Source organism: Boleophthalmus pectinirostris, unplaced genomic scaffold (assembly GCF_026225935.1).
Source record: "Boleophthalmus pectinirostris isolate CB_2022bp ecotype Guang Dong unplaced genomic scaffold, ASM2622593v1 HiC_scaffold_13, whole genome shotgun sequence".
Classification (NCBI taxonomy): Eukaryota; Metazoa; Chordata; class Actinopteri; order Gobiiformes; family Gobiidae; genus Boleophthalmus; species Boleophthalmus pectinirostris.
Genome location: NW_026571036.1, coordinates 15,633,854 through 15,660,385, shown reverse-complemented (window position 1 = coordinate 15,660,385; position 26,532 = coordinate 15,633,854). Strand labels below are relative to the sequence as shown.

The window sequence follows — 26,532 nt, the reverse complement described above, 5'->3', positions numbered from 1 at the left end:
CCCTTATGTACCTTTTTCAGTTTTTCCAGTGTATCCAATATCTCGAGTGAGCTACAAAGTCTTTATGAAGTGGTCACTTGATATACCAGATTATCTTTAGATGCATTTTATAACCTACCAATCCTACATGCAGCCTATTTTATTTGTCATTTTGGTTAACATAATTGTAAACAAACACATTTTACAGCAAAAATCATATTGAATCATAATTTAACTACAGTACTACCATTTAAATGAATATTCAAACACCATTGTATTCAAAGTAAGATGTGCCCACTTATCGCAACTGGACTGGATCAAAACTGAAATCACATTAAGAAGTAAAGATAAGTCCTTTCCTCAACTGGTAAACACTGCAAAAAACTAAATCTAGTCAAGTTAAGATGACTTGAATTAAGAAAGTTTCATCGTGACTTGAGTAAATTTCACTTGACAAGTAAAATGATCTGCCAGTGGAATAAGACTTTTTGTACTTAAAATATGAAAATACATCTTGATACACTTAAAATAAGAAAAACAACAACATTTTGCACTTAAAAAAAGATACAAAATCAAATGTTGCTTAAATAAAAAAAAAAAAACACACTTATTCCATTGGTAGATAATTTGACTTGTCAAGTTGAATCCACTCAAATAAAGTAAAATGTTCTTACTTTAAGCCATTTTAACTTACCTAGACAGTTTTTCCCCAGTGTATATACAATTATACCCTTCCTAATGGAATTTTTTAAGGAGTGCTATGTAACTTTCAGTTTTGTGCAGCTAAAATCTGGAACAGTTTTCCTGAAGATGTGAGACGGGCCTCTGCTCTGAGAATGTGTAAATCCAGGCTCCAAGCAGTTCTGTTTAGCTGTGCATATAACTGAAATTATTCTGCACTCTTCTATTTTAATGCTACTTTTATGATGATTATTTATGTTTTGATCTGACTGTAATGGCTTTCTGATTCTGTAAAGCACTTTGAATTACTTTCTGTACTAATTGTGCTATACAAATAAATTAGCCTTGTGTTGCCTTGGAGGAACCGACGTCTAGTCTCCATTAACGTTATTTCTTTACCAGGGATGTACAACAGTATACAAGAAAATTGTTTTTGTTCACATCCGGCTTTTCCGCACGTGTGCAGTGGCTGGTAGGCAAAGTCAGGCAAGTCAGTGGGCTTGCTCGTTTGTGTTGACAGTTGCGTTGCGTATGTCTGTCATGAGATAACTCGTCTTATTTTGAAGTAGGTTTTGCATTTAATTGTTTTGGCATGACTTCATCTTACTCACTCAATGTTGAGGATCAAAAACGTTACTTTGAAAAGTTAAAACTCACCAATAACTGTTGACAATGTTGATGTTGTACTGCTGTATAACGATTGTTGATGTTATATGGCGATAACTGTTGACGATGCTGATATTGTACTGTTGTATGACGACGGTTGATGCTGTATGCCGATAATTGTGGACCATTGTTGATGTTGTACGCCGATAACTGCTGACGATGTTGATGTTGTACTGTTGTATGATGATTGTTGATGTTGTACATCGATAACTGTTAACAATGTTGACGTTGTACTGCTGTATGATGACAGTTGATGTTGTATGCCAGTAATTGTTGAAGATGTTGATGTTGTACGGTGATAACTGTTGACAATGTTGTTGTTGACTTGTTGATAAGGCCGTTTTTTGCTTACCAAAATGGTGGCTGTGTTTTGTGGTATGCCACTAAATTTTTTTAAAAGTACTATAGCACAAACATTTTACATAACTATGAAACAGCACATTTACTTTGCTTGCATACAGAATTTGAAGTCATTCCATGTTCACCTCAGTTCACAGCGCCCCCCTCCCTGTGAGCTTCTCTATGAGATTATGATCACATTTAAAAGGAGACAGTGATAATGATAATCCAGTTTAATCAGTGAGACAACAGCGCGCTCTGCCTGAGTCTCTTTGGTCTGGCTCTAAATGGCAGCTAAGCCATAAAGAGGATTAACACAGATTAGTCATAATTCTGTGACTGCAGGTTATGGGCCAATGAAAGGTGAGTGCAGACTGTAGACACTAATTGTTTTATAGGAACACAAATACAAGCCCAAATGTCACAGTTCATCTTGGTTCAATGAAGGGCTGTTAGCAAATTTGTAAAATTCAAGTCCTGAAGCCTGCAAGAACATCATATTCTCTGGAAACAACAATGTGAAAATGTCCTAATCCTGTTTTTAGTGATGTTTCAGTGCAGTAACATCAGTGAATAGACAAGGATGTGCACCTTAATGCTCCCGGTCATGCTATTAAATATGAGCTCTGAACAGAATCCTACCCTTTTATTAAAACTCAAATCTAAAATCTAATCTTATGATAATTGCAATGCTTGTTACATTAAGATACTTTCCCAAACTGATTCAGCCCTGGTTTAATAAAGGAATTAGCAAAATAGAAGGATGTTTTCACAAGAGAACATCCTAATAAAAGAGTACACAAAGTTGGAATAATGTGTCCACTTTAGAGCTCATTTTACGTTTGTATAATTTAATGATTTCCCATAAAAAACTAAAATTATTATCTAGTACTGTTACGTTCTGTAAGCAAGAAATGTAATTAAATAAACTAGACTTGGACTAGGTAGTGTGCATACAAAATCAAAAGAATACAAAATACAAAAGAAACTTAATGAAAAAGGAGAAAAGTAAGCTCCAAACTTTTAAGGTGAATATTTTTGCAAAAGTAAAAACTCTTTGTTCGTTGTCGTCAATAAACTTTGTATAACATTGTGTTTTGTTGTTTTCCAAAGTCCCCAATGGAGTCTGATTCACAATGAACAATGCTGCCCGTTCTGGAAAATATTGACTTTACCAAATGGAAATGCAAATATGAACTCCCCATAGCACAATGGCGTATCAATACAACACAGGGAACGTACAGTGTGGAAAAGCTGATATGTCTACCTTCTAAATTAGCTTGCTGAGGTGGTAGAGTTGGTCAACAAAAGCTCTTATAGTCTGGGGACCTGTACAGAAAGATTAAGTAATGCGTTAATGAGGTCACATCAAGATTAACTGTGGAATCGCAACAAGATAACAAAGCTTTTTGATTTACATTTTAAAACGTACCCATGTTTGTTTGCCGTGACCAGCCATTCCCTTCAACATTCTGTTTGAATATAGAAAGAACAAGAACTGGACCAGACCTCCATCCAAACTTGAGATGATCCAACTATAGCCATATTATCACGTGTCTTTCAAAAGCAGAAGACAAGCCAAAATTCTCTAAACATTCAGAACAAAATACACAACTTCATTTACCTGAGATAAGCAATAGTTTGGTGCTTTGATTGTTTGATTCTGCAAAAATCCACGCTGTTTCTTAGTCTTTTAGGTGTTTTTTTTTCTCCTTTTTTTTTTACCTAGGATACAGCTCCAGATCCACTCGCCTTTGTAAAGTTTTGTCAAAGCGTGTGGTTCTGGCTAAGGTAGCAACTTTGTTCTTGTATATTTATCTGCATCTAATTATAAGGTAATGCAGAGGGAATTATAAAGTAATGTATTGGGACGAAAGAGAGGGATAAGAATGGATTGGCCGCGTAAGAACTGTACCTTCTGCTTCATTTCACCAATAGAAAAGCGTTCTGATGCTGTGCTCCCATTCAATATATCTGTGAATACTGTATTAGAGATAAAACTTTTGACCAGTTGACAGACTTATATTTTCTTTTGCCATGGAAACTAGCTGGACGAGTAAGGTTTTACACAGACAACTAGCGATAGACCAAGTGTTTGGGTTAGAGCACTGGAAAAAAACTGCCTTCTTCCATCTTTTACATTTTGAAGGTACACCAGCTTCAAGAGCCGAGGGGAAAAAAAAGATTCATTTTCCACATTCATGACCTTTAATAATGTATTCTACTCAACCTATCCAAGTAAAAGACAAAACAAGCAAGTCCTCTTTAATATCTATGTAAATCAATTTTGTACTATATGATTGCATTGGACAGGAGAAAACAGTTGACCTTTTGTTGCTTTGTAAACAAAAGACTCCTTGCTAAAAAGGTTATGTGTCTCTGCCTCCATAAACGTACAGTATATATCTCCCTGGTTCTATCCCTGTTCAAGCCCTATAAACTTCCACTCTAAGTTTGAGCTGAGTTCACGACCTGCACAGAGAGATTCTCTGAGCCTCAAAGTGCCATCCATCTCGCTGATAAGAACATTCATTTCTCTTCATCGCATTGTCCTCCAGGAAAAAGCCTTGGGGATCCTTGTGCCACTCTGACAGATGAAGGCCCACCTCTGCCTGTCTCCACTAAATCAATGTGCTGGTGTCTGAGGGCTGAGATCCAGTGATGAGAGTGGACTGGGGGACTGACAGGGGCTATTGGGGTTGGTCTCCAAGAGTCCATTTCCAAGAGATGGAAATGTTCACAATCAAGAGGAGGACAAGATAGCGTGAATGAAGCGTGGATAAAGTGCGAATGAAGCGTGAATGCCCGAAGTAAAAGAATATTGAGATATTTTTTTACATTTTAACCTGCACTTTAAATCTGAAAACTTAAACTTTAAGACTTTTTCTTTTTTAAAATACATGCTCTGATGACGGCCATGCTCAAAATGCCACCAGCGCTTTTAGTTGAGCAATTTTTTTCCATTTGATATGTTGCAGTGACATCATGCTGGGGGTGTTCTACATGTATCTCTATGCTGGAAGGTTTAGGAGTTAACATGGTGACATAAAGCACATTTGATTTACAACACATTTTCAGCACCCTGTGATCAGTACAAGTGCTCATGGTGCTGTTTACGCAAAAATATTGAAATATCGATATATCGTATCATTTACTGTGATGATACAGTATGGATATCGTGGGCTGCTGTAGTATTTTTTGGCATATTTTACTAAATTATTTTGTTACAGTGCTACACATTTGACATTTTCCCTGTTTTGATGAGTAAAATGGGTGTGTTTCATATTCACTTTGCAGAAGAAATGGTTTAACAAAGACTTTTAGTATCACAATCATAATTTAGCCTTTATTTTTTATTGAGCTATATCGAATCGGTTTGAAATATATTGTACTGAATTGTATTGAATCATGAGCTCACTGTTTCGAGATATGTATCGTATCATGGCCTATGTATCAAGGTATGTATCGTATCGGCAACTTCTGAATGATACTCAGCCCTATGTTTATGTGTTTGATTTTCAACAAAAAGGTGAGAGTTTCTAACTGAAAACTGTTGTCTAATTCTAGCTGGACGTAACTATAATGTTTTGTGAAAGGGACTCGTTTAAAAGCACAAATCAGCTACACTGTTGTAGTTCCAGCTGAATCAATTCATTCCGGTCAAATTGTGCGCTAACTAAGACTTGGAGAGATTTCTAAACACACCCATAAGACTATGTTTAAAGGTGCACTATGTAACTTTTTCTGGTGGTGTGTCTCAGTGAAAAAGAGATTAATTTGACTTGAATCTAGTATGACATTCGTTCCCATGGAGATAAACGGACATTTCAAATAAACTTGCCTGTAACTGAATAAATGTCATATAGATATGTTAAATCTCATACATTAAAAGCTATAACAGCTCCATGGAGACAAGGAAGCAGCGGACCCTCTTTCAGAAAAGTTACATAATACACCTTTAAATCAAATGGCGAGTAATATTTCAATTATACAAAGTCGTAGTCTTAATTACCGGTCATCTTCAGGCCTCACTGCAACTATGAGCCATTACGATAAGGTAGGACGTTTAAACCATTTTCATTTACGGTTGAAGCAAAACCCACTCACCTAATTGCCCCATGAAGTTTACACCCCCATTACTCCTGACGCCTAATCGGAGAGCGTGGCCGCATACCTGGAGATGGATGAAGCCATTTGCTATTCCGACCAGGTCCTGCTAGTGAAGGAGCGCACGCCGGACGACAGGCGAGGGACAGCCAGGCCGGAGCGCGGTTACTAATGAGCCTTTATAACCATCACAGAGAAGGCCTCATGCATCTTTCATACCCCAGCGTGCCCGAGCGGGTACACAAACAGCCTTGTATGATGCATGGTGGCAGCATGTCTCGTCCTTAATGCGGGTCATCGCCCTGAGCAAACACACACACAAAACATGACAAAGTAAAGAAGGTGGGGGACTGGTTGAGAATGGAGGCACAGGAAGCAAAGGAGTACAAAAGGATGGAGAGAACAGTTAGTTTAATCGATATTTACTTGCCTACGCAGATGGAAATTTAAAAACAACAGATTCTTGTGTTAGAAGTGGCTATTTGTGCATATGTGTATGGAAAATGTACAATATCATTTAAGCAGGTGAAACATGATAAAAATGTGCAAGGTGTTGTAAAAAATGTCCAAAATCATCTTGCAAAAACATTGAAGTTCCTGTATTATGCAAAATCGAAAAACAAAAAATCTTCCACAAGAACATGCCTTTAGTTGTGTTTTGTTTCATTCATATGTTTAAGTAACACTTTATTAACAGTTTTCTACATCCCCAAAGCTTAAAATGCTCTGTTAACTTTTGTTCAGTAAATATTAGGAATTGCAGGGCTGAAATTATCCAAATGATTCTAGTGAAGGTGTATGGTAATTTAAAAACACAGTGGAGCACTTACTGTATTATCACATGACATCTCAAAGTGGAACAATGTGTTTTCCATGTGCGAGAAGAAGATGCACTGTTTGTGTTTAACATGAGTGAATGAAACAAAACACAAATCTTTTGAGGCTGCTTTTGAGGAGAGAACAATATCATAACATAGATCAGAAAATATGGGCCCTTTAAAGAAAATGTTACATCAAAATATGATTCAATTCCTTCTTCTTAAATCTGAAAAAATCCCAGTACCTCCTTATAAATGTAAAGTACAGTGGTCCTAGTACCCTTGGTTATAAAGTACAAATAATGTCATTTAGAAATGTTTTAGGATCGTATGTACAATTTAAAGTTCTTTACAAAACAACCACAAAAAAAAAACAACAACAAAAAACCCCACAAATGAAACAACAGTGATTTTCAGATTGTCATTTCAGAATACGCTTACTTTGCATAACGCTGCATATACTTCAAAAGTTAATAGTGCATTTTTATAACCAGTATGATTTTTTCCCTAAAACGTTTACATAGATATTCAGTGCATAATTTATCCATCTACAGCCCAGCATGGTTCTGTTAGAAACATAGCATGTAGCAACTTCTCCAATTCTGTATCATTTTGCAAACACTGTATCCCTGGTTCCTCTGTGCGCTGGATCCTTTCTTTTCAGAGGCAGCAGTCTTTACAGTGACAACAGACTCTCTCTCATCTGTAAGTCTTCCCATCTGCCGTTTCATCACCACAAAACTCCGCTCGCATACATATTCAGCACACAGCGGTCTGCAGTGGATGCTTCTGGCGTTGATGAAAAGCCGCTTGGTAAATAGCAGGTAAGAGTTTGGTAGTGGCGAGTGGTCCTAGTCGACAGGATTACAGACGTTCTTCATGTCAGTGAGGACCATGTCTCTGTATCTGTGCTCCAGATCCGCCATAAAGTCCAAGTAGTCACACACTCTGAAGCCTCGGATCGGCTCCTCCTGTGGGGACAACAGAAAATGACATTACATCTGTTCATATCATTCAATGTACTGTTAAAGTTTTTACTGTAATAGAGAAAAGTTTGTTTAGATAGTTTGCTCTGTTGCTAAGGTTGAGTGAGGGCAGTCCACCATGCTTTGCTTTGTCACCAACCTACCAAGAAAATGCAAACTTTTGTATTTTTAAATATTCTTTTCTTGCTAGATATTATGATTTCCTTTTTCTGATAAAGGTTCAGTGCACTTAATTGTCTCCATAAAGAAATTTGATCAGTGCTGCTGGAGGGACTCATCTCCAGATTTTGAGCTTCTTTGTCTTGGTCTACCTTAGCTGGAAGATTGTAACTATGGTGCACGTTTTGAGGATAATGAGGGAAACTAAAGAGCTTGAAGGAACCCCACCCAGACATGGGAAGACACATGCACTACTACACACAAGTGGAATTGGTCACAAAAGTTTTTTTGTTTTTTTTTATTTTGTGACCAGTAGAGATGTAACGATATCCGAATCCCTTGATATAATATTTTTTTACGATATTTATTGTGATATTTTGTAGAGGCTAACAAAATGTGAATATGCTACTTTTCCTTTTAAAGTGCATCAACAAGACTTTGGTTGTGTCATAAATGGTGAAAAGGATCATGGTCTATGTAGTTCCCTCTCTTTTTGTAGCTATATTACTGCACTATAACTTAAGAGATTTGATATACAGTACAACATATTGTGACGGTTCATGATATTATTGTGAGACTTTTGACGATACGATATCAAGATATTTCGGTTATTGTTGCGTACTAGTGACCAGTGGAGTGGACAAATGCATTTCATGATTTCTTAAGTGACATTGATGGATGCTCACATTTGTACAAACATGATGCACAAATACAAGGCAATAAATCAAGCAACTATGACAACAACTTCAGCAAAATAAATATATTAACAATTACAAGTGCATGGTCAGTGTTAAATGAAACAAAAAACATGAACACGGCTTAGAGTTGTGAACATCTTAAATATTTTGAACCAATATCACTTCCTGATACAGTTCACAAGGGATGAACAGTGTCAATTCGGTAGCAGGATATGAAAAAAGATCAAGAAAACAGTCCCTCAAGACCACCAAATCAACAGTGCATGAGATTTAAAAGAAAAAAGTGAGTAGCGTGCTGTAAACAAACTAAGAAAAAACAGTGCACAAAGATGATTTTATCCATCTGAAGTCTGCGATTGTCATTTGTGGGCCGAGACAAGTGTGAATAAATTGAAGCGAACCTTTTCATTAAAATGCTTTACATTCAATCTATTTTCAAGTCACAAGAAATCAAATTAAATCGGAGAATTGAATGCAGCGCAGCGTCTGTAAACAACATCCTGGCTTAGTGCAGGGGTAATGAGGTTTTGACGTGGCGTGGATATCGACGAGCATCTCCCAACACACAGGGGCGAAAAATAAAAAATCTGGAATTAACCATGAACGTACTTTTCATTTGAGATATGATTGGGCGAAACAAATGATCAGAGGTTGTGAGAGTGGGAGCAGTCCAAAGCCAAAATGTACAAAATAATGACTGTTGGTTTTCTAATTTCCTTTAGTCCATTCTGAGGCTTATTAAGGTCAGGTAAACAGTGGCAGTGACAAACAACTATAATGAAGCAGAGGAAGAGATTTCATAAAATTCTCATAAATCTCCATAAATCGCCGCCGATATGAGCTTGGGTCATTAAAAGTTGGCTTCTTGTGGTTTTACACTTTCGAGGTCATCACGGTGAATCTGGCCATGTCCTCTGTATCCCCACATCACATACCAACTAATTTGTATGTTATTTCATAAAAGTGTAAGTTCATTGATTTACAGTATTTCATAGTATAGATTTGGATTCACTATCGGGAGGAACTCAGCAGCTGTAAAGGAATCAATAACATATTAAAGGGCCCATATTAAGATGTTTTCTGTAGGCTATAGGGTGTGGTTTTTCCTCATCAGAAAGTCAGAGTCGGAGTTGGGTTTTTTCATTCACACATATAAATACACACACCCTTCATTTTTTTTCTCTAACATCAAAACAATCTGTTCCATCTTGTGTTGTCATATGGCAATACAGGAAGTGCTTTATTGTCTTTTAAAAGTCCTTATACCTGCACTCATTTGCATAATTTCAGACCTGGAATTGCCAAATCTCTACTAAACAGAAGGTAAAAAGTAGCTGTTAACTTGAAAAATACAGCGTCATGACATCAGAAGGTGTCACAGAGCATTTTGAGCTTTAAAGATGTAGATAATAATAGCAGTTACTGAAACATGTGTACCGTATTTTTTGGACTATAAATCACACTTTTTTTCATGGTTTGGGTGGTCCTGCGACTTATTCTCCGATGCAAATTATGTATTAAAATTTTCACACTGAAGCCACGAGAGACTCTAGTCTTGTGTGTCAGTATCAGCTGCTCCTGTACCACTGTCACTTCACTCTACTGTACATGTCTCCTTCAGAAAGAGCCGCTGTCCTGTCTGTATCATGTCAGTCGATCGCACCATTACTTCTTTACCACTGAAAATGTTTAATTTAAACAAACTTATAAAGACAACTGAGAAGACTAAACAAATGCCCCCAAAAAGAAAATCATATTTTGCAGATTACAAACTGCATGTAGCCAAATATTCTGCCGAAAATGACAATCGAGCAGCAGAAAGAAAGTTCAGAATGAGCGAAAAAGTTGTGACTTTCCTGGAAGTTACTGGATGGATCGACAAAGCCTGGACTTCAGTGACAACCAAAACCATCCTGTTGGGATTCAGAAAGGCCGGAATAATTCTAACTGGAACTGATGTTGAGACTGACAACAGCTACACAGAACAGGAAGTGGCGCCCTGTTTTCCCTGTTTTCCTTCCAGAGGTCGTGGAGTTGCTCACAAGTGACACCGAGGATGAAGAATTCAATATTCTGTTCTGTTGTTTATGCTATAGTTATCTGAATAACTGTTCATATGTTACATTAACATCCTGTTGTTCTCTGTTCTATTGTTATTACTATAACTTGAATTTCAAGATGAAATGTTGGTTCCTTGTCTCTGATTTTATAAAATAAATTTCCTCCAAAAAGTGAGAAGACTTATATAAAAAGACTTATATAAAAAGATTTATATATCGTCTTTTCTTCTTCATTATGCACTTTTTAGCTAGTGTGATTTATAATCTGGAGCGATTTATAGTCCGAAAAATACAGTAAATGAAACAAAATACAACTCCAGGTATGTTTTTGAGGAGATAACAACATTTTAACCTGGCTTAAAATTGACTCAAGAGTCAATTTTGTGTAATACAGGACCATTACTCATTATGCTATGGTTAACAAATCAAACTAAATATTATGTCTTTTGAATTGGAAAAAATCCTCAGAATGTTGCATATAACAGCTACATGAAAATCATTAATAGATACTCGCACACATTTATTGCTAAGTACATTGTGTTTCATTATGCTATATATTAAGGAAATAGGTTTACACAGTTTCTCATGGTTTATGGTTACTGTCTTGCAGGCATAAAATGGTCTTCAGAGCGTTATTATTGTTCATCAAATATCTTTTTCATGAACCACCTTATGAGCCAATGGGGGACGTGTAGAGCACAAACTCAAATAATACTTATAACAAAATAAAGCGAGTCAACAGAACATTACATGACAATATAAAAGATGTACTTGCTCATAGACAGAACTTGCTGCATTCCTTATGAAATTATTAAAACCGTAGTTCTTTTCACACGGAGGCTCTTTCCACATAATCACAATTTATTAGAACTTTTATGGATCCAGGAAACCAAAGAAAGTTGATCAAAGCCCTTCAACTTCCACATCCTTCTCAAAATGACTGTATACGCCTGATGACGTCCTCTATATTTCTCACAATATATCAGCACTTATAAGATCATTAGGTGCTGTAATGAACGCACTAATTACACAGATTCCTCCTTTTCTCGAGCCTGTCTTCACTTGACAAATGAGTGGCGTTATAAGTGCTAAGACTGAGCAGAAAACATGGAGGGCTACATCAATAACAGCTACTATGTTTAGAGGGGGATTGCTTTATGGTAAGATAACGTAATCAGCCTGAACAATATTAGAAAAACCTAATCTAATATTTTTGGGAACTAATATTGCTCATTAATATGTTCAGTAATTACTTTTTTTTTCAATACACCAAAATCATATTAACTGAGATGTGTCTAATAATAACACAGGCATTACCATCCAGGTTAGAACAACATTTGTGATCTAATATCACATACAGTATTTATCAATGTCTGTTTCGTTTCTCAAATTTCATGTTTTAATAGCACTTTACACAGTTGCTAAAACACACTGTGACATCGCATAGCAAAGCATTATGGGATACCCCCTTAGATAAACAAACAAACAAAGTCGGTACGTCTTCCTCCGTCAAAACAACCTCTTCATTTCCAGTTCTAACTTTCTGTAATATTAACTTATTTTTTTCTACACAATTGCCATATTACGCATATTTTTGATCTACACTACCGGTCAAAAGTTTAAGAACACCACACTTTTTCCAGTTTTTTACTCTTTACGGTTTAATGTTGACTAAAAACTAAACTTTTGATTCATGAACGTGTCCACCTTTGGCAGATATAACAGCTGAACACACTTGTGGCTCGTTCTTTTTACAATAGAAATCAAATAATAAAATAAATAAATAATAAACCAGCTCGATGAGGCTTAAATCTGGAGACTCTGTTGGACACTCCATGTTTTCAAGCTTTCCATTTTGTTCTTTTTTCCTGAGGTAGTTTTGGCAGAGCTTGGACTTGTGTTTTGTTATCTTTTATCTTTTTTAACCCCTGGCTGTTCAGTACTTACCTTTGTACCATTTCAACCTATTTATTGGACTTGTACGACTTGAATTGCAATAAATAACTGGAAAAATTAGCGTGTTCTAAAACTTTTGACCAGTAGTATATGTTACAATGTTGTTCTTCATCAGAAACATCTGGTTATGTTTTATTTCACATTTAACACATAAAATCTACATATTTATGCTGAGTTCTTCTTTCAAACAGAAAACTCTGTCCCACCTTGTGATGTCGTGTTAATACAGGAAGTTCTTAACTGTGTTTTTAAACTCCATACACCCTCAGTGTAATCATTTGGAATATTTCAGCCTTAGAATTGTCCATCTTTACTGAACAAAACGTCAAGGATAGCTGTTAACTTAAAAACTAACACTTCATGACATCACAAGGTGGACCAGAACACTTTGGACTTTGGAGATGTAGACAGACTAATAATAAAGGATTACTCAAACATGTTCTTGATGAGGAAACAACATTCTAACATGGTTTAAAACTCACAAGAATCAACTTTGCGTAAGATAGGACCTTCAAATGTAGAACGCGTGCGATTTGTTTGTCTAAGGCTGTGACGTCGCCTCAAAACAGGCTATTGAGATAAAATATAGATCTGCCGCATGCTGTTTGAATGTTTAAAAATTCTAGAAGTAACATCTGTGAAAGCTCCTCCTCCTCTTCTCTCTGTTTCTCTTCTCCCAAGCTTTTACTTGGTTCAAATGGGGACAGAAGTGGGGTGAGTTGGTCGGGTAGTGCCACTCATTAGAGAAGCTTCCACAGATAAAGCGTTATAATTGATGTTTTATTCAGAAAAGTGTCAGAAGGCCCACGAACAGCAGGGCCATCAGAGAAGACACTGCTTATTGAGTAATGAGGACGGGCCATGGCTCACTTACACTGTTTAATGTTATTTCAGATTTTAGATATGAGTCCTTTGGATTTCACTCAAGTTAACAGAATACAGTGACAGTACTTTGCAGTGTGGAGTTCTAAAATAGAAACTTGCGATGCTTTATCATAACTACACTTCTAATAGCCTTAATAAAGCTTGAATTATAATGAACGTATAGCTTATTAAGAATGATTCAGGCTCAGTAACTAACTAATAAAGAGGTTAGGAGTAATAATATTAATTAAATAGTTAATTACCTAGAATCATTCACCATTAAGGCTAATTAAACTGTAGTTATTATAAAGTGGTGCCATGAAATCTACTGTATCATCATATTGTAACATTATTCAAGTTCACAGTGATCCACAGTTTTAGCAAATATTCTAAAATACAATATTGTATTCTGTTCAAGACCCTGGTTATGTTTACATGCACAATAAAATCTGTTCATTTACAAGTGGTTTAATAACTCAAAAATACCCAGAAAAACATGCATTCTGACTGTGAGCAGGGTTGCCTGACCACAGATCTGAACAGACACTTGATCTGGTTTGGTCTTCGTGAAGATAGAAAGGTTTAATACCGTACTGTGAAACTTTACAAGCAAAGCAATCACATCTCCACAGAGAAAAGCATTTAACGGACCTTCCACCAGAAAATACAATGCACCTTTAAATGACATGCACATAGCAAGTAATCAGAGGAGTCATGTTCAGAAAAATGAAGATTACTTTGCTGTTTAAATGTCATTTAAAAGTAATTTAATGCCAAAAATCTGATAATAGTTAATGTTTTGAGCGCGCATGTAACTGCAGCAAATAAAACCGAGAAAAAATCATTTAAATATCAGATTTAAGCTTATGTCCTACCATACAACCAATAACAGAGTAAGTGCATATTTGTTTATTATTAAATTTAATATATTATTGTGCCTATATTTCCTCTACACAAACCAGAGTGTGGAAACAAACCAAGTGTAACTGCTATAATTTTCCTAGTGTTCATTTACTTTTACTATTGATCTGAGCAGCTTGAACACTGAAGATCTCCACTGTGGGACAAATAAAGGATTATTTTCTTTTATATTGCTTTGTAAATCAAGTGCTAAGTGTGGAACTGCTTTGCTTCTTGTCTGGTCTCATTCGGCCCATTAAAAGTCAATGTAACAACTTGTAAATACTTTATACAGCATTATAAGTGTTCGCACAGACTATTAGGTAAAATAAAAGTTTAGTTTTATGATGAGGCTCCCAGTGTTGTTATGATCCTAAAATGTCAAGTTCAATTTTGAAACCAAGATAAAGACTAGAATACCATTACTGATTCCACAACGATATTAAATTCTCTCTTTTTTAGAAAATATAATGTAATTTTCAACACTAAATTACATTACTACACTATTTTGCACTTGCTGGTGAAAAATGACTTTGTTTTAGCCTCTGTATTTGTAGTAAATACCATACGTAGAGACAATAATTTGTTCCCATCTTAAAACAATAGTAGTTAATTTAATTTTGCCGTGCAGTCTGATGCTAGTTCTGATAGAGAAAATCTTCTAAAACTATACAAGAATTCTCCAACTTTGTCCTATTTATGTGATTTTTGTTAGTATTGATAATAGTTCAAATGAAGATCTAGTTTTGACGCAGAACTGATTAGTATATGGTATGGATTTTCTTGACAATCCTATAGGCTACAGTGGCTTACCTTAAGAAAGACCTGGAGCTCTTGGGACTGAGTCTGCTGCAGGATGGCTGGCTGCAGGTGTTTGAACAAAGCCACACACATGTAGACCTGGTAGTCTGCTCCCATCAGCACACACGTGGAGAGGTAGTGGACAATCTCAGGCCAGTCCAGGTAGTTCCACAAACACTGAGTCAGCCAATGGAGGCACATCTGTGTTGGATCAACACAGAAATGCCATTAGTCCCAGTAGGGATGGAAAGTTCAGTAGAAATTATTGCACTGTAGAGATGACTGTGGCAACTAGAAACAAAACAATTTCATACAAGAGAAAGTTCAAATAAATATGAAACTGTTAGGAACCCATGTTCAATGTGTGTGCTAATTGCCACATCTGACTGTAATGCTTTAAAGTGCTCAATACAACCTGCTCCATGGAGATCGCTTTGCTTAAAATGTTCCACAATGGCATAAAATCATCTGTACTTGAATAAATGAATATGTTACTGTGAAACATTCCAGGTAAAGGTGTATTTATATCCGTATATAATGTATTGTATTAAAAACATATATGGATTTCAATATTAAAAAAGTATGAACAAGGCAAACTTTTAATCAGTAGCATTTAAATAGTCAAATTTATTCATCCAAAGTTCCAAACGACACATTTTTAACTGAAAGAGGATTGACTGTAGATGTGTTCATTAAAAAGTCCCATGCAGATCATTAACAATTGGATCTTGTTTGGCTGCTTTCACTGTCCCACGGTAAATTTCAACATGACCATGTCCATTTGTTTGCCATAAGGAGGTCCTGATTGGTCCTTTACCTTGGAGTCTATTGTATATTTACTTCATTTGCCTCACCAGGCCTTTGTAAAATGACAGTGTTTTTGGATACAAGATAAAAAGTGCTCGAGCTCTCTGGTGTTTGGTATTGAGGTGGGACTTGGGGACGCCGACTAGAGCAGATGCATGCTAATGTTTATTTGTGCAGCTGATGATGTGTTGATGTGTGATATTAATGAGGCAGCTGCTTCCCAATAGTTTCCAGCAAAAATAAATGAAGCTATAAAAATATTTCACAACCAAAGAGTCAGTTATGAATTACATTTTAATGCTCAGGGTCTTGTTAAATGGACTCCAGATCCTTGTAAAGAACACCAATATTCATGTATCAGTTTTTGAGTTGCTTTTTAAAACAGCATTTTTAAACCAATAACTGTTTGTTAACTTGAATTAAATGGACAATTCATACAATTTTAGACTCAAATTATTGCATTTTATTCATAGGCAATATTCACCAATACGATACAGGTAACATTATTGCTTGCGATCCAAAAAGAAAAGATTAGGTATAGTTGTAAATTAAGTCTTATGTTGGCCTAGAACATCCAAAAATGTTTGAAGCTGTTTTCTATTTACAGTTACATAACATATTTGAGCAATTTTATCAGTTAATTGTGTTTTAAATGCCATTTTTAGACACTTAAAAGTATCAATATCGGTATTGGAACAGTTGAACCGGTGCATTCACTGTCAGGGAATTTTTCACTACTTATTTTGTATATCAGTGAACTAGACTCATTCCTCATCATACGTCTAATCTCAGTTTCATTTTTTCCCAGCTGACAGCGAAAACCGGCGAATATAATACACTTAAAGAAGAGGTGACCTGAATGTAAAATCCACCTGGGAGACTGAAGGTTCACTGCGTCTGATGAAATGCAATCTTTTATAAGGCTCTCATGTCGCAGTGCATTATGGGAGACCCAAACTGTCAACACCGCGAAGCCTGGATCAAATAAGGAAAGTTTCAAAGCAGGAATCTTTCATTTTTACTTTGCAGATAATGGAGGAGAAGTCATTGTCAAAAGAATCGAAAGCACAGGAGTCAAGAGCCAACTTTAAACAGGAGGAAAAAGCTTTGAGTGTTTGGAACTGACAGAGGGTAACCATGAAAGACAACGTGAAATGTGGAAAGTCTAATTTAGAAATATTATTAGAAATGATACTTTGCAACTGATGCCATCAATATGCCCTGGAGGTGTGATGCTAACTAATGGCACTGCTCTGTTTGAAGCTCTGTTGCTCAGGTTCAAGCACTCGGGTTTAATCTGAGATTTGTTTTAACACAATTTGACCTGAAAGAACTGAGTCAGCTGGAACTACAACAGAATGAGCTGATTTGTGCTGTTTGTCACGCCCCTCTCAAATAACATTGCAGTCACAAGCTAGCTACAGTTTTTCAGCAGAAGCGTGCCTATGTTCCCTTAGCCTTAAGTTTTTTTTTTTTTGTTTTTTTTCCAAAATTAGGCCCTACGTTCTCACATTTCTTTATCATCAATCTGAATCAGATTTTATCCCCATTTCTCTCAATTTGGTAGTCAGTTAGACCCAACCTATTATCCAGCAGCAGTTGACTATAAATATAATGTAGAGGTCATAGTACAAAAGCCAGATTCATCAGCCGGTTTCACTTTGTGGAAACCGTCTGACCTCACAGTGTTAGGATTTGTTCGCTTGATGGTAGGTGGGTACTTTTTTTAATTTAACCAATCGCTGCTATTTTTCGTGACGTATGTAATGCGCTGCTAACGGGGCTAACTGGTATATTAAGATTTTCCAAAATCTCGTAGGAAAGAAGGGCAATAATGTCTTTCCCCTTGATGAAATTCAGCAAACATTCTCTTTGTTCCGGCTTTAAATCCTCGATCTCGGGAATCGTTGCCAAAACAGAATGTATGGCTCTTCGCTGATTGGCTGGTGCCCGAACTCGCACTTCCGGGGTTCTTGCACACCGTCTAGTGTATTCCAACTCCTGACCTACTCGCTGGAGAGAAATGAAACTGAGCGGAGGCAGGTGGCACCAGCCTGGTTAATAGTGAAAGGATCCTAGGTTGAAATTACTCTGAATCATCCCTTTAAATGCAGTATTAAATAAAAATAACTTGACTTAGAGTTTGGGTTTGAGAAAAATGGGTTGTTTAAATCCATTTTACATTTTTTTCTTGCATTTTCAAACTTAAGTGGCAGTGTGCTAATGTGTGCATTGTGTCACCATGGTAGCTGCTGAACATTCTGCCATAGACATGCATGCATTACACCACCAGTATGATGTCAGTGCAAAGTACCAATAGACACACTTCACACATTTTTCACCATGTCAATTTCACTTTTCAGTTTTGTTTATTAATTTGGTTTAGCGGTGGGTGGCAGGAACAGCTGGTCTTTAATTTTATATCATTAAATAGGCCATTTGTTCAAGGCCAGAAAGATTTCATGCTACCTACATGCACCCTAATTCACTATTTTTTAATTCACAGTTTTTCGCAACTAAATGGAGAATTAATGAATTATAACAAACAACAATTAGTTTTTCAAATTAAGATTGGAAAAGAGTATTTTTAAAGCTAAAATATTTAAACAGAAATCCTAGCAATTGTCAGCTCTATTCACTTGGATCGGAGGACGCTAATTTTAGCTGCCTGACATTTAACCATCTGACAAATTGACTAAACACCTGATTACGATTCTCACTACAACACCAGCAAAATGTTATTGACTGTGAAATGTCACTAGTAAAACCAACATAATCCTATGGTTATCTGAGCCTGTCACTCCAAAAGTTTTAGCGATATCATTCACTGTCTAAAACTACTAACTAGCTGCACTTGCTAGGGGGTAGGATTGCCATGATAATTACTTTATCTATTTACTGTTCAATAAATGATAGATGGGACAGTCATTCTGAGGGAACAATAATTTTTGTGGGTAGTTTTTCTTTTTACTAATGAGGAAAGTTTTGTCATTTTTCTGAACTACAATAAGATCTGATCTGTAGAGGGTTGAATAAATAACTTCTCTGACTCACTACAGATACAACACAGTTACTAAAGTGTTTCATTCATATATTGCAGTTCGTATTTTTTAACAACATTGTACATTTAGAATAGTATTTTTTATAATCCTGCTCTAGGGTTATTGCGTAAATTGCATAAATTAGTTTTGTTTGTCGTCTATATTTTTGGATTTCAAATTTTGGTACCTATGTGAAGTTGGCTGAGTATCTAATTACAATGGTAACTTGATCATTTTTTGCATGCTGTCCCTCATCTTTTCATTAGACCAAGTGTTTGAAAAGCTGCTAATACTGCATTGTTAGTACCCCTTTGTTTAACTATGTTTATAACTGGATTTAACATGTAATAATTCAATTCAGTTGTGAGTTCTGGTTTTAGTATTTGGAGGGTTTCTTCTGCTCTACCTGAGATGGGGTGAATCCAGATATCCTGAAGGCTGAGTGGACCAGGGGGAGCTCAGACTTGAGCAGCATCTCCACATAGTGTGCAGTGCACCAGTAAAGCGGCCCGATCCCAGACTCAGCCACAGCCACAGGAACATGGACCTGTCAGAATAACATAGTGCAGGTGAAGGACACAACATTAACGCAGTGTGGAAAAGTCTTACACTGACCTCAAACTGTCAAAAACTTTTAATTGCGCTTTATAACACTTTTAAGTCGCAATGCTAAATAATGTAGAAACATTTTTGTTAATTCAAAAGAAACCTATTAAGCAAAATTTATTGTTTTAGAGTGTTTAACCAAGTTGTAGATGTTTCCCCGTCTCATTTACTCTCTCGAAGTTGTATTTAGAGTGATTCATGCATGTCAGTAATCTTTATACTTTACTGTATTCAAGACATCATTGCTCTGATCAACCTGGGTTTTCATGGTCACCAGTATATGCCCACTACTCTACTCTCCTGTTTTATTTTCTTAATCGATGTTATGTGCAGGATTTGGCAGCGTTGTATAGCCATTTTTGTACAATCGAAAAACAGCCAACAACATCGCAGCTTTTTTTTGTGATGCTGTTTATGGTGACGTCAGCTCCTATTCAACACCACAGTTTTGTTTTTTTTTCTTTCTTTTTTTACGCAGAAGTCGTTTTAGATGAATATTGCAATTTAAAATGTCCAAATTATAATATAATGTTCCGTGGGTGTCATAGATTATAACTACTATTATAGAGCAAAGTCAAACACAATAGGTCTTCTTTAGAGGCCTTGTATTTGATTAGTTCTCTCGATTATTTCTTCTCCCATATACAGATATATTGTGTAAGCAGCTCTTAAGGTCAAAATAATTCAGCTGTGTACTGTCTACATCCAATTAGAAAGTTTTAATGTCCGATAATCAGGAACATAAAGTATAACGTGTTTATAAATTCATCGTATTGAATATTTATGAATATACCTTTGGGCTACTGTAAACTGTTCAAAATGTACAGTTCTCTTTTTCATGTTTTTAAGACAGTAAAAATCAGGTACACCGCCTTTAAAGTAAGCTCTAATTATGCATAATTTTTTCTCAAATCTATAGTTATAATCTAGAGTTATAATCACACGGAAACCCCAGCAAGCTTTATAGTGTGTATGAATGTCAGTTCTGTTTATCTCACCTTCGCTTCCTTGTATTGTATTTTGAAATCATTACAGGCCATCTACTCTCTGTGATATTGACAGAGTTGACTATGTTGCAGAAAATGGTCAGGAAATGGCATTCATCTGGATCAAACACACAGTGGGCTCCAAACACACAAGCTCAATTGAGTTGTAATTGGCTTTGATGAAAGACCACGAGATGACAGGTTGGTGCGGTGAAAGCAAAACTTCATCTGGTGCCTTACAACTCCCCAGCAATTTAGATCGATTGAAACTAGACTTCAGTTCATCCAAGGGGAAAAAAGTAATATGCTTTTATATTGTGTTGCCTCGCCTGTTTATCTTTTTAACTTATCTTCCACAAATTACACGTGGACATTTGGAAGCTTTTACTAGCGTTACTGAATAGTTGTGTAATGACAAAGAAAGGCTAAAATAAATGCTATTATGCAAATACAAACTGCATTTGAAGTTCATGTGAATTCATATTTAATGGAAGCTATTTCAAAAGGCGAAAATAACCCCTCAGACATCAAAGAGCAGCAAATATTTAGCCCAAATGAGAAAAGTCCACTTAACAATCTCACCAGAGGATCTGAGGCTGAGACAAAGGAAGGAGGAAGATTAAGCTTGTTACCGAGATCCCCAACATTAAAAAGTTGTACAGAGACGAGTCAGTGAATTAGGATATTCTTGTTTTGTGGCATAGATGTTTTGTATTAAATAATTCTATATCAATTGGTGATGAAAGTTTGTTATTGTCAGTGGATTCTCTGTTTACAAGAAGGACCTAGGTTCAATTCCCCAGGTTAAAGAGCAAATATTATGTTTTGAATATATATATTTCTTTCTTTGATTGTTACTGACCTTTAAATGTGTTCTTTTGTACCTTTGATTTGGGATTTTTATGTATTAGAACTAAGGCAATCTTCAGACAATAGGCACCTTATGTGTATACTATAGATGTGTTTGCAATACTGACTTTGGGAAATTCAATTTTGCATGTTTTTGAGACCTATTAAATCATCAAACAAGCACAAATGTAGCAAATACAATTTCAGGTACATTTTGAATAAGGGAACAATGTTATAACATGATTAAAATCTCATGTGTGTTATTTAAACACATCGAACATTGGGCCTTTCTACATGAGAAATATGTGTTTTGCAACAGCTCTGAGGTGGCACAGTTCAACACTATTGATGTTTAGACATAAAACGATGACAGATTTCAAACCAAAGGCTTGTATGTGTTTAATGTAGTACTCACTGAGGTGTGTATCCTGGCTGGCCATATAAAAGCTGAGACCAGCAGAGATGAGAGGCCCAGTAACAGGCTGAGTGCACGGTCCATGTCCCCCTTCATCATGAGGAACACTGTGGAGCTCAGCCAGTCGTGTCCTGGGTAGCTATCCTGCAGACAAACTGAGGGTGGTGCTAAGGAGTCAAGCCAATAAATGACAGTTTACTTATTTATTTTTTTACTGTTAATTGTATTTCTCTTATCAGAAATCAATATTTTATACATTTTTAATAATTTACTAATGACATAAAACAGTTTTGTGGAGAGGGTTTAACATGAAATGTTGCAGAGCATAAATCTGAAAAGCCCCAAAATATTAAAGTTTCATAGAATTAGTATCTGCATTACTTTACTCATAATCAAATATTGTGTCTCAGAAGAAATCACAAAGCAATCTCTTTTCTTCTGTTTTTAAGAGTTAAAAGACTCAGACTATAGGCACTCACCACAATGATAAAAGTCCATACACTTTTTTAAGATAAGTAGTTATAAATCGATTTATCAAAAGAAATGTCCTGCATTACATCTGAAGTACAGCTTTTGAGTGATGTTTCTTACCTCAAACCCACTTTACTCACATTATGCCAAAGCCTGCAGCAGTATTTTAATTTTAATTTATACAGTTTTATAATTCAAGATCTGCTGTCAGCATGTAACAGCGCTAATATGCAGGTGTCAGGAGAACTGAAGAGCAATTAACTCAAAGTGAAAGACAATTTGGCCCAATTTCAGAAAACAACCCTAGGCTATCGACACTTCTCAGAGCCTTCAGAGAGGATGTCTTTAGTATATACAGAAATCATTTTTTCTTTTGTTTAAATAAATCCACAGAAGCCTAAAACCATAGTGGATGCTCAGGAGCAAAGCACAGTGGCAACCAACTTTGTGTAACAACTAAGTAAGTTAAGAGTGAGATCTGAGAGAAGCAATGTAAGCAAGAGATGCCTTCCATGTTGAGTTGTACAGATCACAAAGAAAACAGATACTTAAGCACACAAAACATGTTTGTCTTGTGTGCCTCGTTCACACAAAGCAAACATGTTTATAGCAATGACTCCAAAAAATGGAGAAGTCCTTATGAAACACAGACAAGAGAAATACTTTATGCATCCACTGAGAATTTAGACAGAATGTGATAATAAAGACATGACAAATATGATTACTACTGTATGTCTGAAAACCTGGCATGGGAGGATAATAACAAAATGATGTATCACGATGATACTTCTGAGAATTATTAACATTGTAATAGTGTTCATATTTATAATTTTAACCTTGTGGTGACAATATGCTTGAGGGGTGGGGGTTCTACATGTATCTCTAATGGTGGAATCATGTTTAGGAGTCCAATGGAAACATAATGCACACATAAGCATATACTGCCAAAACTTTTAAGAAACAGTTTCAGGGGCCTGTGATCAATATGAGCATTCATGGTCTTGTTTACGATGATTAGGATGATTGATTTTCTACAAAAATGATGTGAGAGGGACTTGTTTAACAGCACAAATCAGCTCGCCTGGTGTAGTTCAAGTCATAGTCAGGTTGTGTGTTAAAACACAGAAAGTCTAATAAAGTCTCAGACAGAGCAGTGCCTACAATTAGCATTAAAACCCTCAGGAAATGTTGATGACATCAGCTGCAAAGTATCAATTAGTTTCATGTTTACTGTACATAGTTATAATGTAATATAAACTGCAATGATCTAGAAAATAACTGTGAATATATAGCCTTTTGCTTTTGCTTAGCTTTTCTGCACAGTCAGGTTGGCGATTATTATGATTATACAAAATGTTCCATCCTGAGTCAGAGAGAAACATTTCCTCTGCGTGTTTTATATCTTTTCTTGTTTCTTTGATAATATCCAAATAACAGTCCCTGATAAAGCCAGAGTGCAATCATAATTTGGACATAAAACAGTTAATGCATTTCCTCTGAGTTTAATGGGCCTCTCGTCTCACACTTGACTCAGGGCCCTCAGCAGAAGTGATGCCGCAGTGATTACATTCTACCTGTGTTTCCCAAAGGCGTGCGAGTGCTGTGAAAGGATACTGAGGCGTGAAGTGCTTTTCACTCTCTGAGAGCTCCAAAAGACCTTCATGTGTTTCATCAGCAGAGTCAAATCGGCCCCTGCGTCATCTCCGAGCAGCTTCAGGAAGCAGCCATATCTGTGGACACAACAGATAGACTCAGATGTGCATGTTGTCATTGTGTGACATAATATTTGCTGAGTTCACAGTGAATGGAGTGAATCAGCAAACTCATCACAAGAACATGAGTGAGTATTACTATAAAGGGACTATATTGCAAGCTCTTAACTAGGATAGAATAAAGACTATTTAAAAAGAAGTTAGAGTGAGCTGTTTTACAATGAGGCATTTACTGACCATTATAAAACACTGACATTTTTACAGTATCTGCACACCAACATGTAATAATTTATGTAGTTTAATGTGACAAAGAAAAGTAAATGTACATATTGTGCCTTATATGATACAACTGCACAGAGGATTCTGGTTTTGCATGTCATATCTTTCTGGGAATGCCACATAAATTGTTTTGTTATGCTTTTAACATCCTTGAACCTGTTAAGATCTATTTTATTGACTGTGTATAAGCCTATACATGATACAAACAGATACAAAAAAGTAATGTTAGGACTGATCTAATTCAGTGGGCCTGCACAGTCATGGAATAATTATAAATTCATATACTGCAACTTTTTAATCTTAAACGGCAAGTTTGTGCATGTGGCACTTTTCTCAGCTGTGATTACTGTAAAAATGCAAACCTGACACTCCACAGAAGCCAAGTCAGCAGAAAAGAGCTTTTAGGAGGAGACTTATATTTACTTACTGTGATGTAGAGGCACCACTGAACTAAGCACTGAGTAGGAAAAAATTATTCCGATAATTTCCTAAAATGCGTGTTGACAGGCCTTGCTTTATGTTTCCACTATTACGATGGGTAGTGCTTGCGTAGAATTATTTCTTCTGTTTAGCATTTGTATCCATTTTGGTTTATGAGATGCTGCTTGTCACTCTAGGCAGTTTTGGTCTTACCTTTATTGCAGATGTCCCAGAAGGCCATTGCAGTCATTTAAGATCGCTTATGCTCCATAAACTAACATGGTGCTTACCTGAGACAGATGTTGATCCCCAGCTCCTCCACTGACAGCAGAGAAGCACTCTTCACTGCTTTCTCCTCCGCTGTAAAACAAACCAACATGTGTTTAATGCAGAATGAGCCAATCACCTCACACATACACAGGCTTTTAAGGGTGAAAAAACTGTTAAATGATTTCTAATGGGTGTATTACGAGGGACATATGACATAGCATCCCCCACAGCACAGAAACACTACAGATGTGATGTCATTTAGCAGTAGTTTTACAGCATCTGTTAAGTGTGGAGTTTAATTGTGATGTAGGTGATAGCAAGATATCAAGGTAACTCTGGGAATTCCTTTCAACACAGGATATAAGCAGTGCAATTAAAAGCAAATTGGACAATATCGGATAAATATGGATTAAGGAATGGAGTGAAAGCAACAATACAACAAAACAAAAATGTGTAGTAAAGAGTAGGGATGTATCAATAACCAAAATATTGTGACATGGCCAAAAGTAGTTGTAGTAGTTTATTTTCTTCAGTCATGTACTTAACAGACTGTTACAAATATTTTTCATAAAACTATAACCAAAGGGGTTTAGGCTGAAGTGAAATCACTTATGAATGCCTAACCTAAAAGTCTCAGAATAATATTGTGTCCAGTCCCAATATATATTTAATTATAAAGAACTACATAGACCATGATGCAGTTCATTGCAGCCAACATGAAGAAGAAATATCCTTTTTTTTTTTTTAAATCAGTAATTCATAACCAAAATCTTGTCAAGGTATTTGAAAAGCAAAAAGTGGCCTATTTACAATTGTATTAGCCTCTCGAAAATATCTCAGTATCATACCATCAGATGCATATCGGAAAAATATTGTGAGGTTGGAGTCCAAAGCAATACGTAGAGAAGGTTTCATCTGTGGTCATCTGGACTCTAAAGCCATTTTCAATTTCTGAAACTGGCTTGAACCACTGGGAATTTGTCCTATTCTGGTACCTTAGTCCAGCCAAAAGGGGGGCTGGAAGTAGGTCCATATGACCACTGATGAAACCTTCTCCACATTAAACCACTCCTGGACGAATGAAACATTATACCGGCTCATTTCCAAAGACCTGTTAAATATCATAAGGCAGACCAAAATTCGATCTATCATGTTGATTTTGACAAAGACAGTGCACATTAAAAACATTTCTGTATGGCTACGGATCGCAGCAGCTTTAAAGTAAGTGCTTATACGCGTGTGCCTACCATCTTAAGCAGTTACCGTCTACATGTGCATTTGTTCTGAGTTACGTGTCAACAGTGTTTTACCCTGTGTCTTAGCCTGTCGCGGCGTGTGGGATAAGCTTTGGGTTACATATGCCACAATAAAAGACATAATATGCTTTTTCTGATAGTTAGTAGTTTTGAACTTTAACATAAGTAGAACACCATTTTGCATTGTGTTTCTTGTAAACAGCAATACTGATCTGGAATGGTTTGATAATAAAAATGATGTGATGTGATGTGCTAACACTAGCTATACACCTACTTTCCAACTGCAAGGAGAAAATTATGCATAATATACAAAACCAATGAACTACAATTAATAAACCATCCTTGGCAACTTCAACTGTCAAGATCTGAATATAAGAAAGAAGTGATACTGAAATATTTTGGTACA

General features: G+C 36.2%; 1 protein-coding gene across 1 annotated transcript in view; it reads right to left on the bottom strand.

Moving 5' to 3' along the window:
• Nucleotides 1–6,193: 6,193 nt before the first annotated feature.
• The window catches only part of LOC110156299 (TBC1 domain family, member 32), a 45,480-nt gene continuing 25,141 nt past the window's right edge, over nt 6,194–26,532 (bottom strand). The window contains exons 18-23 of the mRNA XM_055149426.1: nt 24,891–24,960; nt 23,804–23,919; nt 21,719–21,873; nt 19,269–19,409; nt 15,027–15,215; nt 6,194–7,561 (exon numbers count right to left, since the gene is read on the bottom strand). Of these exons, the coding sequence (XP_055005401.1) occupies nt 7,442–7,561; nt 15,027–15,215; nt 19,269–19,409; nt 21,719–21,873; nt 23,804–23,919; nt 24,891–24,960 (791 nt within the window). The 3' untranslated portion in view covers nt 6,194–7,441. The remainder of the gene's footprint in view (nt 7,562–15,026; nt 15,216–19,268; nt 19,410–21,718; nt 21,874–23,803; nt 23,920–24,890; nt 24,961–26,532) is intronic.